Genomic DNA, 25,935 nt, shown 5'->3' with positions numbered 1-25,935 from the left:
CACAACAAGTAGCCTAACTATTTCCTCCTCTAGCACGGAGGCGGCATTTCATCCCTCTCTCTCTTTCTCTGGCACGGTTCCTTCCAAGCTGCGCTCGTGCGCAATTGCGCACGGCTCCCGTGTTGTCTGGGCACAAAATAAAATATAGGTGATATGATAGAGGGGCATCAACGATCATCCTCCGCCCCGAGAGTCCACGATGCTCGTGAGAGGCAAAGGCAGTGACAGGTGCTCGTGTGTGTTTTACTACAAAGCGCTGAAATCCGCCGAAAAGTCCCCGCGTTCGAAGAGTGCGTTTTACACTCAGACACTGGAGCTTTCAGTGAAGGCTGAGAGAGACTGAAAAGTGGACGCGGCCACAGCACTGACCGAGCCATATTCATGGTACAAACGGTGGCGCGAGTGTGGGGGTGTGTGTGGGGGGAGTGTGGGGGGGAGTGTGGGGGGGAGTGTGGGGGTGCAGGCGCTCGTTCTACAGCCCCAGAGTCCGGTCGTTTTCCACGCTCGGAAACGTGTTTTCGTTGCATCGGCGCAGTATTCTGCACAGACGCAAGGCCCAGCTCATTCAGCTGCTTTTGAAAAGGACCTCACTCATAAGTTCAAGTTTGAGTAGAAGGATGTGTTGATGAGGAGGCTCAGCTCGGAGAAACGCATGTAGGCCTACTGACGTTTCCGCCACGAGGACTGATGTTACAGCTGTAGTTGGTCTGGTCATATTTGCTGTTGATTATGTTTAATGTAATGATCAGTGTGCGCCAGGGCTACGCGAATACCGAAAAATATGTTCTTTATAGTAGTACTAATGCCGCCTTAAGACTGACGTCTGGCGATGGGACTTTACGTAACTGATCCAAACGGACAATAATATAGTCAACACTACAGATTCTCCTGTCCGCCAGTCTTCTCAGCTCATTAGAACATAGCACAGCAGTCCCCAACTAGATATGCTTGAGGTTCAACATGCAACCGTTCACCACTCCAAAATGGAGGCTGTTCAGCGACCCAGAGCAAAGGATAATTTACTTATTTGTTTAAAAAACACACACACAATGCAATTGCTGCATATGGAAGAATGCTTTTTTTTTGTTTTCGTTCTGACATGGCTATAGCGAGAATACAGTGATCTCAACATGGCCGTCTATGCTGGACAAGCTCTGGAGCAAGGAAAAAGATTGACCAATGAGCTTACAGCAGAGGCATCCCGACCCACCCCATGATTTGCATCTCATTAAGAGAAATACAGAAATAAATACAGAAATAAATACAGAAATAAATAAATAAATACAGAAATAAATAAATAAATACAGAAATAAATAAATAAATAGAGAAATAAATAAATAAATAGAGAAATAAATAAATAAATGCATAAATAAAAAAATAAATAGAGAAATAAATAAATAAATAGAGAAATAAATAAATACATACAAAAATAAATAAATAAATAGAGAAATAAATAAATAAATAGAGAAATAAATAAATATATAAATAAATAAATAAATACAAAAATAAATACAGAAATAGAGAAATAAATAGAGAAATACAGAAATAAATGTATAAATAAATATAAAAATAAATAAATAAATATATAAATACAGAAATACAGAAATAAATAAATATATAAATAAATAAATACAGAAATAAATGCACTTTTTCTCATAATTGCACGCATTTCTTTGCAAATTTTATCTTTTTTAAATTTATTTATTTATTTATTTATTTATGTATATATTTATAGTTTTGGCAGCCACGGTCCTCCATAATGCTGTGCGTTTTTTCAAAACGCAAATCAAATGGAGGAACTGTGTATCTGGCCCTTTTAAAGTGAGCAATGGGGTCAGACAGGGGGGTGTTCTGTCCCCAGTGTTATTTAACCTGTATCTAGACGAACTGTCGACTAAACTCAGAGCCTGTAACACTGCCTGCGTCTCATACTGCTCTGAATCATCTTTTGTATGCAGACGATCTAGTCGTGTTTAGTCCAAGTACGGCTGGTTTACAGCAGCTCCTCAATATCTGCTCAACCTATGGTGTGGAACATGACATTAAGTACAATAGTTTGAAGAGCATGGTTTTGATTTGTAAAACCAAGGAAGACAAGAACATGACTTTTCCAAACTTTCATTTGTGTAATGATATTTTGCATGTTGTCACCAAAGTGAAGTACCTCGCACATCATCACTGAGGACATGACTGATGATGACGATGATGATATCTATAGACAATGCGTACGCCCAGGCCAATACTCTGGCGCGGAAGTTTGGCTGTTGTACAGAGTAAAGCTGACTTTATTTAAAGTGTACTGTACTCCCTTGTACACGGCTCATCTCTGGACTCATTATAAGAAAGGCAGCATGCGCAGGCTGCAGGTGGCCTATAAAGATGCATTGTCTGTGTTTTTGAAGAAGCCGAGATGGTCAAGTGCCTCAGAAATGTTTGTCAATGCCAGAGTGAACACGTTACAGGCCGTACAACGAACTTTGATGTACAGCTTTATGTGTAGACTGAAAATGAAATACTAGTGTCCCTCACAAATATAAAATTATCAGTCTGACTTGTGGAGACATTGGCATGACTGTCTTTTTAAAATGCAATCTTAATTGTCTTTTATTTCTTTTTAATGGACTACGAGTCCGGAATAAAGTTGAATTGAATTGGACCTGCAGTGCGCTCCCTCCTGTCCCCTGTAGATCTAGACCCTCAGTGCACTCCCTCCTGTCCCCTGTAGATCCGGACCCGCGGGGCGCTCCCTCCTGTCCCCTGTAGATCCGGACCCGCGGGGCGCTTCCTCCTGTCCCCTGTATATCCGGACCCGCGGGGCACTCCCTCCTGTCCCCTGTAGATCCGGACCCGCGGGGCACTCCCTTTTGTCCCCTGTAGATCTGGACCTGCAGGGACGGCTCGTTTTAAAGCTCGAACTCCTCTTTCCAATGCACGTCTCTGTCACTTTTCATTCGGACATATTCACAGAAGTTGTATCGGCTCTCAAACAAACGGCTCTCCCTGTGGACCTCCCCCTGCAGGTGCTGGACGCGGCCCAGGCACTCCGGCAGAGGAACGTCCTGGTGTTCACCGTCGGAGTGGGACAGGCCAACGACACGCAGCTGCAGGAGATCGCCTCACGACCGTTTGAGCGCTTCATCCACACTGTAAATTCCAACTCATTTTACTTACTTGGAATAAGTTGTAAACCCGATGCATAATTATTACACCCAATGTTAAGCCATGATTACTAGTAACGCTAGTTTGATTAAGACGGCTTTCACAGTATTCATTACGAATGATACAAGTTCTGATAACTAGACATGTTAGTACTGGCAACTGGGAATTCCGAGTACTGATTACTTTTGTTACTTAAATATGTCCTCAACCTGTACTATTATGCTTAGTACTGGTTAATGGAATATTCCTGTTCCCTTTATGGTTTATTGGTTATTCCCCTTAATGAAGTTTTACAAATTTAGTACAAGATATAAATGTTGTAATAAAGAAAAACAAAGTGTAGTTATAAAGTCAATTTATTTAACATTAAACCGTGTAAAACACTTACATTTTTGGTGAAATTCATGATAGAAAATCTCTATTTCTTTCTTTTTTTTTCTTTTCTTTTTTTTTTATTTATTGCAAAAGGTGCATATTTTACAAATGTGCAGAGAGGACACAATACATTTAAAGAAAAGAAAAAGAAGGAAAAAAAAACAGAAAAAGAAAATCTCTATTTCTGCAGTTATAGTTCACATCAGTCTACAACAGCTGCTCTTCAGTCTGACACTGGACACACACAAAACATTCACAAATGTTATTTCACATCCAACTTATGGCCACTTTATCAGAATATAACGATGAGTGCCGTCTTACCAACTGCCTGGATGCTGAGATGGTGAGATGGTCTCAAAGTTTTCACAGCAGTTCAGATTTCTGTAAAACAAAGAATTACAATCAGTAAGCTCAGTAAAAACAGATAAAAAAGACTATGGACTTCCTCAGTTTTATGACAATAAGGATCAAAATCAGGATTGATATTTATATATTTATATTATATTTGAAGTCTAAACACTTCTGTACTAATACTAAAGTCCAAACCACAGGTAAATGTTTTTGACACAAACATTTGAGTGTCTCACCTCAGTGTGTTCAGCTCCGTCTCATCAGGTCTTTCCACAGCTGGACTCCTCAGTCTGACACTGGACACACAAACCATTTTTAAGATTATTTTACTAAATGACATGCTGTTTAAAACACTGATCAGTGCAGTCTTACCTTCAGTCTTGATGTAGAGTCAGTCTCTAAATCTTCACAGCTGTCACTGTCTGGGAATAAAAGAAAAACTTTAATCATAACCAGTAGTATTAGATGTTGTGGACAGGCTGCACCTGATTTAACATTAGAAATAATGAGTACAGTAATAGAGCCAAAGCTAATATGTAGATGGTCCATGAGTAAAAAATACACAAATGACTGTGCTGCTGCTGCTGCACTTTTGCACGAGAAGACTAGTAAATTACCCCTATGTATCTATTTTCTGTCTTTAAATGACACGTCTGGAGCTTTACTACTTACATTTATACCACTAATATTAGACAGGCCACTGTACGGTCACCAAATTTAATAATAAATGTGTTGTAAGGTAGAGCGTTGTTGCATTTTTCAAATATAAAAAAAAAATGAAAATAGTAACAATACATCAAACTCTCTGAGCAAACACAAATATATCCAAAGATACACTCACCTTATGTCGATAAATGAAAAATAAAACAGGAAAGGTCCTGTTTTCTGCTGTTTCTGCTGATGATACACGACATACATGAGGCTGTTCAACACCTCTCTTTTGAATTCTTAACAGTTCAGAGCAACCTGATAGGTCACAGCTTAGTTTTGCCCGTTACGATTACTAGACAGTCAAGTTCCAGTTACAGGGGGGCAGTAGAGGACACTGGGGAGGTTAGTGAGAGTTACTAAAACCATGTGCTGGATAAAGAAAAAAGCAAGTAAAGCCAATGTTAAGCCTATATTATTCAAAACTGGCAAATCCTAGTAAATGGGACAGAATCTGATAATGGATACTTTATAATGAGCGTGAGCACAACAGGACCACAAATAATCATTACTGACATCATGTAAAGTTAGTCAGTACTCGCAAAACCCTGTTTTTGGAGCAGAAGCATGTTGCTGTAAAATGGAAAAGCAATTAATCGTAATTTTCTCATGAAAATGTACTTCTTACATGGAATAGAGGGTAAATGCTGAAAATGTCAGGTCTCCTAGTAATTATAACACGTTATTTCATGTTGCGACCTTAGTCGAAATTTACAGTGCAGAAGTCTGACTACCAGGACCTGACGAAGCTCGCAGACAACCTGCTGAAGACCATGTGTGTGACCATTGAGGACATGCAGCAGGGTAAGGAGGACCAGGGGAGAGGGAGTAAGGAGGGGAGACAGAGAGAGAGAACGAGAGAGAGGGGAGGTTTTTACACTCATCGCCGCACTCAAATGTATTCTACTTTACTTACTGATGTTTTCTCTTAATGTAGAGTAAAGATCTTTTCGTGGGCAGTGGTTAGAAGTTTCCTCACTCTCTGCTCTGTCCTTCAGCGCTGACTTTAGGAGCTCATTGGTCGTGTTGTTGTTGTTCTACTTCTTGTTGTTAGTTGAAGGCTCCACAGTGTCTGCTCTGTCTCCTCACTCTCTGCTCTGTCTTTGATTTCTCGTGTTCGTTCTTGTTCCTGTTGTCAGTTGAAGTTTAGTCTGGTCTGTCTCCTCACTCTCGTTTCTGTCCTCCAGCGCTGGCAGAGAAGTTCGCTGACATCTTCTTCCTGGTGGACAGCGGCCTCTCTCCGACGAACTTCAATATCAAGCTGTTCCTGAACCGCATGGTGAACCAGCTGAATGTTGGCGCCGACGCCTTCAGGGTGGGCCTGGCGCAGTATGGCGCCGCAGTGAAGACAGAGTTCCTCCTGAACGCTATCCAGACCAAAAAGCAGACTCTGGCTGACATAAAGAAGTTGAAACTGCGCCGGCCACAGCCCAACGAGCCGCAGAACCTGGGCGCAGCGCTGCAGCACGCGCTCACCTTCTTCACGGCGGCGAACGGCGGCAGAGCGGAGCAGGGCTTATTGCAGTATCTGGTGGTGCTGAGCGCGATGGAGTCCAGCGACCCCGTGTTCAATGCGGCGCGTGACCTTAAGGCTACGGGTACCACGGTGATGGGAGTGTCTCTGGGGGCGCCCATGACCCAGATGAAAGAGGTGTCCACTGCGCCGTACTTCTACAACTTGTCGGCCGTCAACAAGTCCATGGCCGCGGCGACCGTGGAGGCTGTGGACACGTTGAAGGCCGTGTTCGAGCAGCAGGAAGCAGACTGGAACGTCAGCGAAGGTCAGTCACACGCCATCGTCACATGCCGTTGTCACGCGGCGGCGTCACGTGCCGTCGTTATGGATCAATGATAAACTATAGGACGTTGTCGTGGCGACAACAATGTCTGCGATTGTCCTTTTCTTAAATTCTAATGTAAATTCATGTGCTGAGGTGGAAAGGTATGTGGATGTGTTACTATGGCAACGTCCTGTCTACAGTTTAATCATGAATACAGATGTGGCCCACAACCCAAATTTTGACCCACGACACAAGTGAGTTCGACACCCTTGGTCTAATGGTCATCAAAGATGGCGTCATTAAAACAATGTCGATGATCATTTCTAGACACTTCTGTTCATAGCGATAGCTTCTTATTTCACGTTGATACGATCTGGTAGACCTGCCATTCTCAAAAGTCGTGACTCCTTACTCCCGATAATAATTTATTCCATTCAAATGAACTGTTTTTGATTTTATAGTTTAAATTATATAAAAAAGCAACATTCAGCAATGGGTGAATGCTAAATACAGGGTTAAAATAGTTCATTTTAGCAAATAAATGCAGCTGTGAGTCCTGCCCAGATACCTCCTCTTTTGTCCCTTCATTGCTTCCTATAGCACCTCTTGTGACACCTCCACTTTGCTGCAGGTGTGGGGAGTTCTTGGTGCCTCTTCAGTGTTTCAGAAGAAGAAATGTGTAGGTCTCAAATGTCTTTAGCTCATAAGCTAACTCCACACATCCGCCGAAAAAACAATGAACAGAACTTAAAAATGTATTATTGTTTTAGTTAAATTTGACCCTCGTTTTGATCCCGATTTTGTTGTTTTCCTGACTTCTGCTGAAAAATTAGTAGTTTAAATAAAATGGAACGTATTTTGTTGAAATGGTTTGATAAAATATTGCAATAATATCGTTTTTGCATATCACAAGTTACTTTAATATTGTGCAGCCCTGTGACCACCTCAAGTGTCTGACCTCCCTCTGCGCTCTCCTCTGGTGTGTGCTTAGACTGCAGCAGGGCGACGGTGGCGGACATCGTGTTCATCGTGGACGAGTCTCAAAGCGTTGGGAAGGCAAACTTCCAACTGGTGCGGACATTCCTGCATTCAGTGGTGAGGGGCCTGGAGGTCAGCCCGACCCGCGTTCGCGTGGGCATCGTCACGTACAACCACGAGCCGACAGCACCGGTTTACCTTGACAGCTTCAACAACAAGACGGAACTGCTCAACTTCATCAAGATCCTGCACTACCATGAAGGAGGCACCAACACGGGCGAGGCGCTCAACTTCACCCGCAAGAGCATGTTCACGGCGGCGAGGGGCAGCCGCGCGGGCACAGGTGTCCAGCAGGTGGCAGTGGTCATCACGGACGGAAAGTCTCAGGTCAGTGGGATGTTTTATCCTTAATAATAATAATAATAAGCATAATGAGGCCCAGGTCAAAGGGACTTTTGTCCTAATAATAATAATAATCATAATGAGGCCTAGGTCAGAGGGTCGTTTTATCCTTAATAATAATAATAATCATAATGAGGCCCAGGTCAGAGGGTCGTTTTATCCTTAATAATAATAATAATCATAATGAGGCCCAGGTCAGAGGGTCGTTTTATCCTTAATAATAATAATAATCATAATGAGGCCTAGGTCAGAGGGTCGTTTTATCCTTAATAATAATCATAATCATAATGAGGCCCAGGTCAGAGAGAAGTTTTATCCTTAATAATAATGATAATCAGAATGAGGCCTAGGTCAGAGGGTCGTTTTATCCTTAATAATAATAATCATAATGAGGCCCAGGTCAGAGGGTCGTTTTATCCTTAATAATAATAATAATAATAATGAGGCCCAGATCAGAGGGTTGTTTTATCCTTAATAATAATAATAATCATAATGAGGCCTAGGTCAGAGGGTCGTTTTATCCTTAATAATAATAATAATAATCATAATGAGGCCTAGGTCAGAGGGTCGTTTTATCCTTAATAATAATAGAAGAAGAAGAAGAAGATCTTTATTTATATAGCGCCTTTCACAGACATATAGTCACAAAGCGCTTTACATGAGACAATTGTACATTCATTCCACACTCGGTGGTGGTAAACTACGTTTGTAGCTTCAGTTCCCCTGGGGGAGACTGTCAGAAGCGCTTTCGCGACTACACACGTCTGCGCCAACGGACCTTCTGACCACCACCATACATTCACTCACACACATCATTCATCCTGGCCTATTGTGCATGTTTTTAGTGGTAGGGGAAACCGGAGTACCCGGAGGAAACCTACGCAGACACGGGGAGAACATGCAAACTCGACACAGAAAGGCCCGTCCAATAATAATAATCATAATGAGGCCCAGGTCAGAGGGTCGTTTTATCCTTAATAATAATAATAATAATCATAATGAGGCCCAGGTCAGAGGGTCGTTTTATCCTTAATAATAATAATAATCATAATGAGGCCCAGGTCAGAGGGTCGTTTTATCCTTAATAATAATAATAATAATAATCATAATGAGGCCCAGGTCAGAGGGTCGTTTTATCCTTAATAATGATAATAATCATAATGAGGCCCAGGTCAGAGGGATGTTTTTATCATAATAATGATAATCATAATGAGGCCCAGGTCAGAGGGTCGTTTTATCCTTAATAATAATAATAATCATAAAAAGGCCCAGGTCAGAGGGTTGTTTTATCCTTAATAATAATAATAATCATAATGCGGCCCAGGTCAGAGGGTCGTTTTATCCTTAATAATAATAATAATCATAATGAGGCCTAGGTCAGAGGGTCGTTTTATCCTTAATAATAATAATAATCATAATGAGGCCTAGGTCAGAGGGTCGTTTTATCCTTAATAGTAATAATAATAATCATAATGAGGCCTAGGTCAGAGGGTCGTTTTATCCTTAATAATAATAATAATCATAATGAGGCCCAGGTCAGAGGGTCGTTTTATCCTTAATAATAATAATAATAATCATCATAATGAGGCCCAGGTCAGAGGGTCGTTTTATCCTTAATAATAATAATAATCATAATGAGGCCCAGGTCAGAGGGTCGTTTTATCCTTAATAATAATAATAATAATCATAATGAGGCCCAGGTCAGAGGGTCGTTTTATCCTTAATAATAATAATAATCATAATGAGGCCCAGGTCAGAGGGTCGTTTTATCCTTAATAATAATAATAATCATCATAATGAGGCCCAGGTCAGAGGGTCGTTTTATCCTTAATAATAATAATAATCATAATGAGGCCCAGGTCAGAGGGTCGTTTTATCCTTAATAATAATAATAATAATCATAATGAGGCCCAGGTCAGAGGGTCGTTTTATCCTTAATAATAATAATAATCATAATGAGGCCCAGGTCAGAGGGATGTTTTTATCATAATAATGATAATCATAATGAGGCCCAGGTCAGAGGGTCGTTTTATCCTTAATAATAATAATAATAATCATAAAAAGGCCCAGGTCAGAGGGTCGTTTTATCCTTAATAATAATAATAATAATCATAATGAGGCCCAGGTCAGAGGGATGTTTTTATCATATTAATCATAATCATAATGAGGCCCAGGTCAGATCGACGTTTTTACCATAATAAAATAATCATGTGTTTGTTTAAACTATGGTGCCGTTTCCAGGACGACGTGGTGCAGGCCAGCGTGGAGCTGCGGCGAGCAGGCGTGACCGTGTACGCACTCGGTGTGAAGGATGCTGATGAGGCCGAGCTGGAAAAGATGGCGTCTCACCCAAAACACAAACACGTCTTCTCCGTGGACAGTTTCACCCAACTCAAGGCTGTGGAGCAGGTTCTGCAGAAGACAATGTGCCAAAACATCTACAGCAGTGCCACCACCACGATGTCGAGGACGACGGGCCTCAAAGAGGGTACTTTAAAATTTAAAGTTTAAAATTGATAAGAGAAATAGCGCCCCCTTTGTTGTTAAAAAAAATAATTTGGTACAGACTTCCGTCACATGACCCCGATCTAAAAAGTAAGATTGCCACGCACCATCTCTCATCGTGTTGCCATGGCAACGACCTGGTGTTAAATTTAGTGCGCTGCATCATAACAGCCCGTTTGCTATAGGCAACAGAACCCTGACCCGTGTGCATAACAGTGGAATTAAAGTTGTTTAAAATAGAATTGGAAAGCGGACCTAATAGCGCCCCCTGGGGAGGCAATGATGACATGAGCCGATCAAACACTAAGTTCGTCATAGGCAATCAAAATGTGGTGCATATGACATAGACATATGAAGGTAGATTTGGAGGGGCTGAAGTGGGACCACTGTTGCTACTGTTGCTGCTACTACTACTACTACTACTATAGATACAGACGGCATCTCTGGAATCGCCCATACATGGTCATGTTTGAAAACAGTTAAGGGGGAAAACAATTTTGAAAAAATCGAAACTTTCTCTAATTATTTAAAATCTACTGTAACAAATGCTGAATTATGAATATAGTTTCTACTAAATAAAGACACAAAGACATGGGGCGGAGCAAAGTTGTTCAACAGCCCATAAATACATAAATAATGGAGAATGCTAACATAATGCTACATGTTAGCGTCGGGCTAATGCTAACGGTTAGCTAGCGCTTGCTACAACTGCCGTTTTTCACTTCTACTGAACAATCTGCTGTAAGAAAATATCCAAATGGGCCCGATTTATACTTGACTTTATTTATGTGATAAATAAGTTCATATTCCACCAGAAAATGGCTAAAAAGAGCGAAAAAATGTGTTTCCCAAAAGATTCTATTTTCCCCCTCGGCGAAGCCACGCCCCCTTCTATGACAAGATGCCGTCTGTATCTATTATTTGTGCTGGTGCTACTACTAGTGCTACTACTTCTACTCCTACCAGAGGCGGATAGTATGGAATTTTGAAGAAATTGTACGTCTTAGAGTAGTTTTTTCATACAGTATACTTTTTACTTATGCTTAATATTAACTGATATTTTACTGAAGTATCTGCACTCTTACTTAAAAACAATTGTTTCTTTTTTCCACTATGAGTAAATATTTAAGTGGCAAATGCTCTTTGATCAATAATGGGGTGACACTGGCACAGATGGCAGAGCGGGTCGTTTCATGATCTGAAGGTCGGGGGTTTGAATCCCCGCTCCTGAAGATGCCCACGGTTGTTGTGTCCTCAGGCAAGACACTTCCCCGTCCTCGCCTTCAGTCTCTGCATTCATTGGTGTTTGAATGAGAGTGTGAATGGGTGACTGGTTACTTGCTGTAAAGCGCATTGGGCCTGATGAAGGTAGAAAAGAGCTATTAAAGTTAAGACCATTACCAAAGAAGTAGATGTAGTTTGTCTTGCACTCTTTGTGAATTGTTTCGTTGTTCTGAATTTTCCGCCATTTTCTTTGAATTTTCTTTGTAAATATCACCATTTCCACATGATTTTTTGTTTTGTTTCACACCATTTATGGTGTCCTTGAAAATACATCAGACTTTTTCGCTCAGTTACTCACAGTACTCAAGTAACATTTTCTCCACTTACTACTACTGTTTGGGTCATTACTTTTTACTTGTACTTGAGTAAAATTATTTCAAAGCAACGTTACTCTTACTTGAGTCAACATTTTGGCTTCTCTACTACTATGAGCACAAGATCTACTACTACTACTACTGGCAGTACTAGTAAAAGTAGTTCAGTAGCTCAGTGGAAGAAGTAACAATTAATATTATTATTATAGTACAGATACTTATATTTTTACTTAAATATAAGTAAAAAAGTACTGTATGAAAAAACTACTCTTAGAAGTACAATTTCTTCAAAAAGTTACTCAATGTAACTGAGTACTACCCGCCTCTGGGAACAGTAGTACTAGTAGTAGGGAGCCGTTTTCAATATTCAGAGTGCAGTACTTGTGAACTCCGGGGAACGGAGTTGTGGGTCCAGACTCAGAGCACAGACTTGAGGAGTTTGAGGAGTGTGGACTCGGCTTTTTCAGTGTTTAGAATGAGTGAACTCGATAACATCACAAGAAGCAGCTCATGAACATGCTGTGAGCTTTAATCAACTTTTATACCATGGTCTGGGTGAATACTCGATTCTGATTGGCTTGAAGGTGTCTGTTAAAGGAATAGGCCACCCTTTTTACATACTGAAATATGCTCTTACCTTAGCTTTGACGAGTTCTTTAGGACCTGTCTGATCTTCCCCCGTGCCTTCAGTCACGTAAACACAGCGCAGACGGCGTTAGCATTTAGCCTCTCCCCCTCTCCTCTATAGCTCCAAAACAGGTCAAGATAGAAGCTACCAAGCTCTTCCACGTTTTCCCTATTTAAATATGGTTACGTGAAGTGTTCCACTACAAAGTATAATTACACAAAATTAAACAATGTGGATTTTCTAAGCAGATAAAAGGGGGAACTATATTGTAAGGCGTAATAATACCAGGAGTAGTTCGAAATCCGCGCAGTAATCTTCACTTTACTGCGCAGTAATCTTCACTTTACTGTGCGGATGCCAAATTACTCCTGGTACTCCTGACGCAGTACGCACAAGTCGTCTCTGATGGTAAAACAGGCGAAGCCACGCCCCGTCTCTGAATGTGTTGCAATGGTAACGTCCCAAAATGTCCCTGTTTATAACGATAGGCTGTGTGCAGACAGACGAGGCCGACATCTTCTTCCTCATCGATCCGTCCTCAAGCATCTATCCCTTAGATTTAGTGTTATTTCTCCAGGCTGTGTGCTGACTCATGTATTGTGTATATTTCTCCAGGCTGGGTGCTGACTCGTGTATTGTGTATATTTCTCCAGGCTGCGCGCTGACTGGTGTGTATATTTTTAGATTGTGTGCAGACGGACGAGGCCGACATCTTCTTCCTCATCGATCAGTCCTCGAGCATCTATCCCTCAGATTTCGAGGACATGAAGAAGTTCATCATCGCGTTCCTGCGCACGTTCCTGATCGGGCCAGACCACGTGCGGATAGGCGTGGCCAAATACTCTACCGACCCGGTGCTGGAGTTTAACATGACAGCATACTCGGACGCAGCGTCGCTGGAGGACGCCGTGGAGAAGATCGTGCAGGGGTTTGGCGACACATATACGGGCAAAGCTCTAGAGTTCATGGTCCCGCTGTTCACAGAGGCGGAGGCCTCCAGGGGGCACAAGGTAACGCTCAGGCACCCGAGAGCTTTCCATCGGAGCCAAGCTTCTCTGACATGTTTGTTTCCGGCAGGTGCCCAAGTACCTGATCGCCATCACGGACGGAGAGTCACACGACAAGGTGAAGGTTCCGGCAGATGCACTGCGGTCCCAAGGTGTGACGGTCTACGCCATTGGAGTGAAGGAAGCCAACAAGGAGGAGCTGCTGGAGATCTCAGGAGACCCCAAAAAGATGATCTTCGTCGACAACTTCGATGCCTTGAAGACCATCAAAGATAATGTCATCAGGGAAATCTGCTCCCCCTATGGTAAGCTCCGCCCTCTGCTCCACCGAGGAGTGAGCTCTGCCCTCTGCTCCACCGAGGAGTGAGCTCTGCCCTCTGCTCCACCGAGGAGGAGTAAGCTCCCCCCTCTGCTCCACCGAGGAGTAAGCTCCGCCCTCTGCTCCACCATTGTAAGATCTGCCCTCTGCTCCACCGAGGAGTAAGCTCCGCCCTCTGCTCCACCGAGGAGTGAGCTCTGCCCTCTGCTACACCGAGGAGTAAGCTCCGCCCTCTGCTCCACCGAGGAGTAAGCTCCGCCCTCTGCTCCACCGAGGAGTAAGCTCCGCCCTCTGCTCCACCGAGGAGTAAGCTCTGCCCTCTGCTCCCCCTATGGTAAGCTCCGCCCTCTGCTCCACCGAGGAGTAAGCTCTGCCCTCTGCTCCCCCTATGATAAGCTCTGCCCTCTGCTCCACCGAGGATTAAGCTCCGCCCTCTGCTCCACCGAGGAGTAAGCTCCGCCCTCTGCTCCCCCTATGGTAAGCTCCGCCCTCTGCTCCACCGAGGAGTAAGCTCTGCCCTCTGCTCCACCGAGGAGTAAGCTCCGCCCTCTGCTCCACCGAGGAGTAAGCTCCGCCCTCTGCTCCCCCTATGGTAAGCTCTGCCCTCTGCTCTCCCTATGGTAAGCTCCGCCCTCTGCTCCACCGAGGAGTAAGCTCCGCCCTCTGCTCCACCGAGGAGTAAGCTCCGCCCTCTGCTCCCCCATGGTAAGCTCTGCCCTCTGCTCCACCGAGGAGTAAGCTCCGTCGTCTGCTCCACCGAGGAGTAAGCTCTGCCCTCTGCTCCCCCTATGGTAAGCTCCGCCCTCTGCTCCACCGAGGAGTAAGCTCCGCCCTCTGCTCCACCGAGGAGTAAGCTCTGCCCTCTGCTCCCCCTATGGTAAGCTCCGCCCTCTGCTCCACCGAGGAGTAAGCTCTGCCCTCTGCTCCCCCTATGATAAGCTCCGCCCTCTGCTTCACCGAGGAGTAAGCTCCGCCCTCTGCTCCACCGAGGAGTAAGCTCCGCCCTCTGCTCCCCCTATGGTAAGCTCCGCCCTCTGCTCCACCGAGGAGTGAGCTCCGCCCTCTGCTCCACCGAGGAGTGAGCTCCGCCCTCTGCTCCACCGAGGAGTGAGCTCCGCCCTCTGCTCCACCGAGGAGTGAGCTCCGCCCTCTGCTCCACCGAGGAGTAAGCTCCGCCCTCTGCTCCACCGAGGAGTAAGCTCTGCCCTCTGCTCCCCCATGGTAAGCTCTGCCCTCTGCTCCCCCTATGGTAAGCTCCGCCCTCTGCTCCACCGAGGAGTAAGCTCTGCCCTCTGCTCCCCCTATGATAAGCTCCGCCCTCTGCTCCACCGAGGAGTAAGCTCCGCCCTCTGCTCCCCCTATGGTAAGCTCCGCCCTCTGCTCCACCGAGGAGTGAGCTCCGCCCTCTGTTCCACCGAGGAGTGAGCTCCGCCCTCTGTTCCACCGAGGAGTGAGCTCCGCCCTCTGCTCCACCGAGGAGTGAGCTCCGCCCTCTGCTCCACCGAGGAGTGAGCTCCGCCCTCTGCTCCACCGAGGAGTAAGCTCCGCCCTCTGCTCCACAGAGGAGTAAGCTCTGCCCTCTGCTCCCCCATGGTAAGCTCTGCCCTCTGCTCCCCCTATGGTAAGCTCCGCCCTCTGCTCCACCGAGGAGTAAGCTCTGCCCTCTGCTCCCCCTATGATAAGCTCCGCCCTCTGCTCCACCGAGGAGTAAGCTCCGCCCTCTGCTCCCCCTATGGTAAGCTCCGCCCTCTGCTCCCCCTATGGTAAGCTCCGCCCTCTGCTCCACCGAGGAGTAAGCTCTGCCCTCTGCTCTCCCTATGGTAAGCTCTGCCCTCTGCTCCCCCTATGGTAAGCTCCGCCCTCTGCTCCACCGAGGAGTAAGCTCTGCCCTCTGCTCCCCCATGATAAGCTCCGCCCTCTGCTCCACCGAGGAGTAAGCTCCGCCCTCTGCTCCCCCTATGGTAAGCTCCGCCCTCTGCTCCACCGAGGAGTAAGGTCCGCCCTCTGCTCCACCGAGGAGTAAGCTCCGCCCTCTGCTCCACCGAGGAGTAAGCTCCGCCCTCTGCTCCACCGAGGAGTAAGCTCCGCCATCTGCTCCACCGAGGAGTAAGCTCTGCCCTCTGCTCCACCGAGGAGTAAGCTCCGCCCTCTGCTCCCCCATGGTAAGCTCTGCCCTCTGCTCCCCTATGGTAAGCTCCGCCCTCTGCTCCACCGAGGAGTAAGCTCCGCCCTCTTCTTCACCGAGGAGCAAGCTCCGCCCTCTGCTCCACCGAGGAGTGAGCTCCGCCCTCTGCTCCACCGAGGAGTAAGCTCCGCCCTCTGCTCCACCGAGGAGTAAGCTCCGCCCTCTGCTCCCCCTATGGTAAGCTCCGCCCTCTGCTCCACCGAGGAGTAAGCTCTGCCCTCTGCCCCACCGAGGAGTAAGCTCTGCCCTCTGCTCCACCGAGGAGTAAGCTCCGCCCTCTGCTCCACCGAGGAGTAAGCTCCGCCCTCTGCTCCACCGAGGAGTAAGCTCCGCCCTCTGCCCCACCGAGGAGTAAGCTCTGCCCTCTGCTCCCCCTATGGTAAGCTCCGCCCTCTGCTCCACCGAGGAGTAAGCTCTGCCCTCTGCTCCCCCTATGATAAGCTCCGCCCTCTGCTCCACCGAGGAGTAAGCTCCGCCCTCTGCTCCACCGAGGAGTAAGCTCCGCCCTCTGCTCCACCGAGGAGTAAGCTCCGCCCTCTGCTCCACCGAGGAGTAAGCTCCGCCCTCTGCTCCCCCATGGTAAGCTCTGCCCTCTGCTCCACCGAGGAGTAAGCTCCACCCTCTGCTCCACCAAGGAGTAAGCTCCGCCCTCTGCTCCCCCATGGTAAGCGCTGCCCTCTGCTCTCCCTATGGTAAGCTCTGCCCTCTGCTCCCCTATGGTAAGCTCCGCCCTCTGCTCCACCGAGGAGTAAGCTCCGCCCTCTTCTTCACCGAGGAGCAATCTCCGCCCTCTGCTCCACCGAGGAGTAAGCTCCGCCCTCTGTTCCACCGAGGAGTAAGCTCCGCCCTCTGCTCCACCGAGGAGTAAGCTCCGCCCTCTGCTCCACCGAGGAGTAAGCTCCGCCCTCTGCTCCACCGAGGAGTAAGCTCCGCCCTCTGCTCCCCCTATGGTAAGCTCCGCCCTCTGCTCCACCGAGGAGTAAGCTCCGCCCTCTGCCCCACCGAGGAGTAAGCTCTGCCCTCTGCTCCACCGAGGAGTAAGCTCCGCCCTCTGCTCCACCGAGGAGTATGCTCCGCCCTCTGCTCCACCGAGGAGTAAGCTCCGCCCTCTGCTCCACTGAGGAGTAAGCTCTGCCCTCTGCTCCACCGAGGAGTAAGCTCCGCCCTCTGCTCCCCCATGGTAAACTCTGCCCTCTGCTCCACCGAGGAGTAAGCTCCGCCCTCTGCTCCACCGACGGTAAGCTCCGCCCTCTTTTCTCTCTCACCCTCTCTCTCTCTCTCCCCCCCTCTCTCTCGCTCTCTCTCTCTCTCTTCTCTCTCTCCCCCTCTCTCTCTCTTCTCTCTCTCTCCCCCTCTCTCTCTCCTCTCTCTCTCTCTCTCTCTCCCCCTCCCCCTCTCTCTCTCTCTCTCTCCCCCTCCCTCTCCCCTTCTCTCTCTCTCCCCCCTCTCTCTCTTCTCTCTCTCTCCCCCTCTCTCTCTCTTCTCTCTCTCTCTCTCTCCCCCTCTCTCCCTCTCTCCTCTCTCTCTCCCCCCCTCCCTCTCCCCCTCCCTCTCCCCCCCTCTCTCTCCCCCTCCCTCTCCCCCCCTCTCTCTCTCTCCCCCTCCCTCTCCCCCCCTCTCCCCCCCTCTCTCTCTCTCTCCCCCTCTCTCTCTCTCTCTCTCTATCCCTCTCTCTCTCTCTCTCTCTCTCTCTCTACTCTCTCTCTCTCTCTCTACCCTCTCTCTCTCTCTCCCCCTCTCTCTCTCTCTCCCCCTCTCTCTCTCTCTCTCCTCTCTCTCTCTCTCTCGCTCACACAGTGTGTAGGAACGTCTCTGGAGACGTCCTGTTCCTCGCGGACAGCTCGGGGAGCATTAACACTAAGGATTACCAGAAGATGAAGGACTTCATGAAGAACGTGATTGAGAGGTCGGCGGTGGCGAAGGATGCGGTCCGCTTCGGCGTGGTCCAGTTCAGCACGGTCATGAAGCTGGAGTTCCGTCTGGACCAGTACTTCTCCAAGGAGGAGATGCTGTTAGCCATTGACGCCATGAGACAGCTTCGCAAAGGCACGCGCACAGGCCAGGCCATCACATTCGTTCAGCAGTACTTCACCATCGCCAACGGGGGGCGCCCGGATCTCCAGCAGAGACTGGTGGTCATCACTGACGGAGAAGCACAGGACGAGGTCAAAGGCCCTGCAAAGGTCAGTCATATACATAATCTTTGACATTATTATCATCTTGTTTACACAATATTTCCCCTCATTATCATTCCATTTACAGAATCATTGGAGCTGGCTGATATTTACAAAAAATAATATCTCAATATTTGTGGGACAACCTCAATAACGATGACAAAACATCAGAAATATGTAAAAAAGCTGAAAACATCAACATTTACATTGCGCTCAGAAAGATTAGGAAGGTTTTTGGCATTCACAAAACTGAAAACGTTCCTCTGTAAGAACACTCAGGAGGACTCCTACGAACAAAAACATCTCCAGTTCTGCTCACAATCTGCTCCTTATGGAACCCAACATTCTGAGTCATATATATTTGTACATAACAAATCTTAATGAATTCCTGAAAACATCTAAAAATTACAGATGCCCTTATTCAGAAAAAGTTGGTAATATCACTTGTACTTTTATTAATTGGAAGTAAGGTACCAATATACTACTGCTAAATCTTTTGAATGCCACCGTGCACAAATTGCACTAAATACGCTGCATTACGAACAACAGCCTCGATCTTACGACCTTGTGTTTATGCGGGTGGCGCGTCACATGTCACACCGCGTAACATTTTACCCAATAAATAATATTGAAATTAGTGGTGGGCCGTTATCGGCGTTAACGTGCTGCGTTAACGCGAGACTCTTTTCGGGCGATAAAAAAAATATCGCTGTTAATCTATTCTCCAAGCTGGGATGGGAGCTGGGTCTATACTCTGCTATGATGACTTCCACCGTGATATTTTATGGTCAGCACACATTACACGACTTTTATGGCCAATTTCGGACGCACAGGAGAAACGTGAGTGAATATAGCGTTTCCAAAGCGACACACAGAAGCAGCGACCAATGACAGAAAAACCCTGCAGCGCCTCCCTCTTTCAAAACAGCGACATAAACAACTCATTTCATGGCCACAGCCCCACACGAAACAGCCCCACACGAAACAGCCCCACACGAAACAGCACAACTTTATCACCAAAAGTTCACGAGAGCCTTTTCCAGCTACATTTCAACCGCGAGCAGAGTTTAACCGCAGCACTTACTGAGTCTGGAGACAAACTTTCCAGCTACTTTTCTCCGAGTCCGTTAGCTTCTCTTTCTCCGCTCCCTGCTGTCTCCTCAGCCGCCCGTTAACTTTTCTGATCAAATCCAAAGAAATACGTCCCGCATCTTCATGTTGTCAACGTTTATCTCCATTTTGACAGAACTATCGCCAGGTTGAAGCTCGAAGTAGCAGTAGCTGCAGCAGCATGAACTGCGTTGTTGTGACAGTGATCACGTGACACTGTTGACACTGTTGACCAATCAGGAGACGCGCACATGTTTCCCACGCTCACAAACAGAGGCATGTTTTTTTGATCTGTTAAGATGGCCCACATTACCCGTAAATAAATACTTGGGAACTCCTGCCACAACTGCCCCATGTTCTTTAGCAGGTCATAGTGTGCAGAAGAGGAGATTTAGTTTGTCACCAGAAAAATGATTGACACAAAGATACTGACTGTAAACAGTTCATCAGGACCTCTTATGTAGTCGGCCTAGAGTTCAAAATGAATGTTTAACTGCATCTTCTTGAACATGAATTATTTTCATCACCAATTATCATAGTAGAACGTTCTCAAGCAGTTTGTGATGCATTTTGGAAACAGGAGATGAGCCCCTGGTCTAACACACCACCTGACTTGAGAAACTCGTTCTCAAAGACTTACTTTTAGTCATTATTTGGGTAGCACACATATTCTGAATGGCATCAGCAGAATTCAAGTGAGACATTTTAATCTAGATTAATCTAAATTAATTTTGAAATTAATCTAGATTAATCTAGATTAAAAAAAAAAAATCTATGCCCACCTCTAATTGAAATTTATTTTACAACAGATATTTTGATCATTGAAAAATACTTTAGAAATGTAGAAACAAACATGAGCCTTTGCTGAGAGCGGCTCAGCTCTCCTAAAAGACATGACTGTAACTTTACCGGGAGGGGTTACGTCTCCAGCTCGTCTCCATGGAGATGTGACTAAAGGCAATTTTAGATTTAAAAAGGTCCTCTTCCAAATCCATTCTGTGATTACCTGCAGAAATAGCATTTTCTGTTTCGAGCTGGTCAATAGGAGCATGTTTTGTATTGATGGCAACAGTATAGTCCAAAATGTTACGCAGTGTGCCTTTAAGAAAGTGTGGTGAATCAGATTCATGACACTGCCTCAGTAAGTTCGGACTTTATAAAGTTTCTTAAGAAGATGTTCATGAATGAGGCACCATGCCCCATTTCCCCTCGCTATTTTGCAATTTTTACTGTACTTTTTCTACATTTCTTGACACTGGAGTTAAACTTGATATTGTAAATGTGCATTTCCCCAAACAGTGATTTTGATATGATCTTTCTTTCCCTCACAACACATTTGGTCTCGGGGTGTCTCCGGGACCTCAGGGTGGTCTGTGTGTGGTCCTAACCCTCTCTCTCCTGCAGCACCTCCGTGACACTGGGGTGGTGGTGTATGCCATCGGGGTGGAGGGCGCCAACACAACGCAGCTCGAGGAGATCAGCGGGAATCTGGACAGAGTTTACGCCGAGAGAGACTTTGACGCTCTCAAAGACCTGGAGAGCCAGCTCGCCTTGGAGATCTGCGATCCCAAGAGAGGTACTCCTCCTCCCCCTCTTCCTCCTGCCCCTCTCACGCAGGACTAATCTGCGTGAGTGACTAATCTTTAGAGACATTTTCTCCAAATGAGCTCTTTATTCCACTTTTTAAAGTAACAGGCCACTATTTTTACATACTGAGATTCTTACCTGAGTTCTTACCTGAGCTGAGATGAGTTGACCTTATTACCGTACTTGTCTGGTCTGGGCACACACAACGACCAAACAGGTACGTATCAACTCGTCTAAACTCAGGTAAGAACATAATCTCAGTATAATCATAATCTCAACTGTGTGCCCTAAGTCATGCAAAAAGACCAAAGATGTTAGCATTTGGCCTCTCCCAGTAGCTCCAAATGGGGTGAAGTTAGAAGCGACCACGCTCTTCCAGGGGCCCCAGTGATGCACTAGTGACTAGGGTTGTGCACATCGTCCATCGGCGATGGATGAGCAACATCACGATGGAGAGCCACCATCGTGATGCCACGCCCCCTCCTGTCAAAAACACGCACTGGTCTTCTGTGGGCCTTGCAAACCTACAAACTTTGCAAGGATTGCACTGTAAATTAAATCACAGATGTAACTAATATGCACGCTAGTGTCAGTAGCCTGCCAGAAGCCACGATGTGTTAGCCGTAATTATTAACGTAAAGACGCAGCTGCTCTGTTTATGACGCGCGGGGCTCTCTCTCTCTCTCTCTCTCTCTGCAACTCAGTTTTGATTTTCAAATATTGTTTTCCAAAAAGCTTTTCAACGTCTCTACATAATGTCACCCAAAGGTACTTCATGGAATCTTTGTCCCATTTAAGATTGTAGTTATTGATTATTTAATTTATTTGGACAGTATGCCGTTTATTTAAATTTTTGCTGTAGGGTCATAGATTGCCTGTATTGTATTAATGACTGTATGATGAAATCCAAACTTATTTAAAACCTTACAAAGAAATGACCATCTCACTGAATCACATGCTTTTTCATCGTCTAGACCAGGGGTGGCCAACTAGTCAGAGACCAAGAGCCAAAATTTTCAACCTTGATCCTGTGAAGAGCCACAAAGGCACCGACCATTAGCGAGATCCCGGGACGGTAGTTTATTGTGATTAAATAGAATGTGACCGTTTTATTTAATCACAATAAACTATAACTTTATGCCTGGCCTTTTTTTTGTTCAATAATTGTGTGAGATATAATGGTTTTACTTCTCACCATGATTGAAATACATGTATATTAACTGACATTTTGTGCTGTTCTGCTCTGACTGAGACAACAGTACTTTTTTTTAATGCTGGGGTGTGTTTGTATGTGGGGCCCTGCCCACTGAGCCCCCTCCTCTGATTCGCCCCTGGCCTGTGCGCTCAGGGCCTGCAGCTTCGTCCTGACTGGACTGTGCAGAGAACGCACTGTAGGCTGCACAAAGTTCATCATCAACTTTAACCAGGAGCCTCTGGACGTCTGAGAGTCTGTTTTAAGTAGCATTTGTTACAGTTACAGTCACAACAAAACAAACGTCAATGACTTTGCGTATTTCCGTGTTACGATGTCGCGCTTCGCATCATATGCTTCATAAGAGCTCCGCTTTTTTCCATTTCCTAATTTTGATCTTTATTTGTGAATATGAAGCCACATTACATCAAGAGTAGCTGATCAGAAACCTGAAAAGCACAGAAGCTGATCCCAGTGCTACGATCTGCCTGCCTGTTGTTTAACCTACATCCCGCTGCACGGGCACCTTTTACACGCCGCCTCGAAAAGGAGAGAGATACGGACTCTCATTCATGTGTTTAGAGATGGAAACTAATAGATGGACTATGGTTGGATTTTTGGTCAAGATTCTTAAAGACTGTTACAGTTTACCAATTATTTTGCAAAGAGCTGCATTGTGTTAAACATCTCCAGTCCTGCAAAGAGCCGCACTCTGATTGGCCAAGAGTCGCATGCGGCTCGAGAGCCACGTGTTCGCCACCCCTGGTCTAGACCCATCAACATTGCTTTTGTCATTCTTTTTTATGTGATGTATAACATAGAGAGTCCTTCGAATGCTGCCTTGAGTCTGCCTTTGGCGGATAAACCCATTTTGGTCCAGATTAATAAGTTTAGGTATTTTATTACCAAGTTGTTTGGCTATTACAGATGTGAATATTTTATAGTTGAGGTGCAAGACTGATATTGGTCGATATTGGCTACAACTCAATTTATCTTTTCCTCCTTTTGGAAGGACTGTAATGGTGCGGTAATGGTCGGTGCCAGGGCTCTTCTGTGGTTTTAGTCTTCTAATTGCTGCATTCATTTGTTTGTCTGTAATTTATTTAACATACTATTCTCCAGTACTGTGACTTTGGGGAGATTGAAAGAATTAAAAAAAACTTTTCACTCTTTTCATCATTACTTAGCTCAGGCTGGTAGTACAGGTCCTTATAGTACATATCAAAACATTGCTGTATTTCAGTAATATCATTATGTGCGATGTCATTTCTTGTGTGTTGTATTTTATAAATTGTACCATCAGCCTGCTGCTTTCTTAATTTTGAAAGCTAACTACTTTAATGAATGGCCTGATAGGTCGATTGTGCCAATATCACAGGTGTTAACTTTGTGTCTGGCTTTACTAAATGTGAAGAAATAATCAATTTTAGAAAACAGTGAGGAGCAAAGAAATATATGTAATCCCGTCTGGAGGGATTCAAATCTCTCTCTGTAGAATTCCTCTTTCATCCATAATACTATTTATTTTCCTTATTAATGTTTTTTGCTGCACTGTATCTGTCTTGGAGCTATCTAATTTGATAATCGTACATTCATGTCCCCTCCACGTTTGTTTCAGATGCCAATAACTCAAATAACTGCTTATAAAAACCCAGTCACTCCCATGCGGGGCATCTTCAGTCAGGTCCATAAATATAACTCATTTCTTATGTTTTTGGCCCTATAAACCACCACAATAGATTTGAAATAAAACCAAAAAATGTAGTTGTAATGTTAATGTTAATGTAATGTAATTGTAATGTTAAACTGCAGACTTTTATCTTTAATTTGAGGCTATTTACATCCAAATCGGATGAACAGTGTAGGAATTACACATGTTTTTATGTGAGCCTTTCACTTTTCAAGGGACCGAAAGTAATGGGACAAAAATACAATTATGAATCAAACTTTTTCCTTTTTAATATTTGGTTGCAAATCCTTTGCAGTCAATGACAGCCTGAAGTTTAGAAGGCACAGACGTCACCACGCTGGGTTTTATCCCCGGTGCTGCTCTCCCAGGCCTCGACCGTAAATGTCTTCAGTTCCTGCTTGTTCTTGGGACATTTTCCCTTCAGTTTTGTCCTCAGTAAGGGAATTACAGAGTCAGGTCTTTGTGCTCCTCCTCCTCAGAGTCAGGTCTTTGTGCTCCTCCTCCTCAGAGTCAGGTCTTTGTGCTCCTTCTCCTCAGAGTCAGGTCTTTGTGCTCCTCCTCCTCAGAGTCAGGTCTTTGTGCTCCTCCTCCTCAGAGTCAGGTCTTCGTGCTCCTCCTTTGAGTAAGATCTTTGTTCTCCTCTGTAGAGTGTCAGAGGACGAATAAGGCCGACATCATCTTCCTGGTGGATGGCTCCTCCTCCATCTGGAGTGTGCATTTCCAGACAATGCAGAAGTTCATGTCTTCGATTGTGAACAAGACGACGGTGGGCACTGACCTCACGCGCTTCGGGGTCATCCTCTTCTCCAACGAACCCAACTCCATCTTCACCCTCAACCGCTTCAAGGCCAAACGGGACGTACTCGACGCCATCACCAAACTCAACCAGCCGGACGGCGAAACCTATACTTCCAAGGCGCTCAGCTATAGCCTGCAGTTCTTCAGCCCAGAACATGGGGGTAGAGCGGCTCAGAGGGTCCCCCAGCTGCTGATGGTCATCACCGACGGCGACGCCACCGACAGGTGAGACATCGACAGGTAAACGCCACCGACAGGTGAGAGATGCCACCGACAGGTGAGAGATGCCATCGACAGGTGAGAGACGTCACCGACAGGTGAGAGACGTTACCGACAGGTGAGAGACGTTACCGACAGGTGAGAGACGTTACCGACAGGTGAGAGACGTCACCGACAGGTGAGAGACGTCACCGACAGGTGAGAGACGTCACCGACAGGTGAGAGACGTCACCGACAGGTGAGAGACGTCACCGACAGGTGAGAGACACCACCGACAGGTGAGAGACACCATTGACAGGTGAGAGACACCATTGACAGGTGAGAGACACCATTGACAGGTGAGAAACGCCATCGACAGGTAAGAGACGTTACCGACAGGTGAGAGACGGCACCGACAGGTGAGAGACGGCACTGACAGGTGAGAGACGGCACCGACAGGTGAGAGACGGCACCGACAGGTGAGAGACGCCATTGACAGGTGAGAAACGCCATCGACAGGTAAGAGACGTTACCGACAGGTGAGAAACGGCACCGACAGGTGAGAAACGGCACCGACAGGTGAGAGACGGCACCGACAGGTGAGAGACGGCACCGACAGGTGAGAGACGGCACCGACAGGTGAGAGACGCCACCGACAGGTGAGAGACGCCACCGACAGGTGAGAGACGCCACCGACAGGTGAGAGACACCATCGACAGGTGAGAGACTTCACAGACAGGTGAACAATATACATTACTATACGATTAAAAGAGGCCCTTCGCCAGCCCTGATGGCACTCGGGCCTAATAATCTACTTTAAATATTTGGTTTTGTGTGGTGCCCTCTTCTGGAGGAGTTTCCCTGACGTTCGGAGTACCTCTCGGGGACAGCCACGTGACTGAAATAAATCCACAATGGAATCACGGAGCACCTATCTAAACACTTTAGAATCTGCTCTATGGAAACTTCAATCTGAGATCAGAGGCTCCACAATTCTGATCGGTGACATCGATTTCTCAGATGCCAGTGACAGAAGAAAAACAAACCTTAGCCTCTTAAGGTCGGTTAGTAGTCAAAACCTTGATTGCTATACGATATCCATAAACCTTGCAGCCCTGTCAGGGACGAGATGGTGGACAGCGTTTGAGGCTGTTCATTCTGCAGTAGCGACAGGTTTAAGATGATGAGGT

At 46.0% G+C, this 25,935-nt stretch overlaps 1 protein-coding gene across 1 annotated transcript in view; it reads left to right on the top strand.

Moving 5' to 3' along the window:
* Positions 1–25,935, top strand: part of LOC306981247 (collagen alpha-6(VI) chain-like) — a gene marked incomplete at both ends in the record, with an annotated part of 79,137 nt that overhangs the window by 12,951 nt on the left and 40,251 nt on the right. The window contains 10 exons of the mRNA XM_079580807.1: positions 3,021–3,146; positions 5,298–5,397; positions 5,781–6,374; positions 7,366–7,739; positions 9,996–10,242; positions 13,170–13,495; positions 13,563–13,797; positions 17,794–18,179; positions 20,685–20,856; positions 24,397–24,772. Of these exons, the coding sequence (XP_079436933.1) occupies positions 3,021–3,146; positions 5,298–5,397; positions 5,781–6,374; positions 7,366–7,739; positions 9,996–10,242; positions 13,170–13,495; positions 13,563–13,797; positions 17,794–18,179; positions 20,685–20,856; positions 24,397–24,772 (2,936 nt within the window). The remainder of the gene's footprint in view (positions 1–3,020; positions 3,147–5,297; positions 5,398–5,780; positions 6,375–7,365; positions 7,740–9,995; positions 10,243–13,169; positions 13,496–13,562; positions 13,798–17,793; positions 18,180–20,684; positions 20,857–24,396; positions 24,773–25,935) is intronic.

The sequence above is a fragment of the Gobius niger genome (genome assembly GCF_951799975.1).
Source record: "Gobius niger genome assembly, chromosome: 22".
NCBI classification, from domain to species: Eukaryota; Metazoa; Chordata; class Actinopteri; order Gobiiformes; family Gobiidae; genus Gobius; species Gobius niger.
Note: the sequence above shows the minus strand (reverse complement) of the source record. Positions and strands in the feature narration are given on the sequence as shown.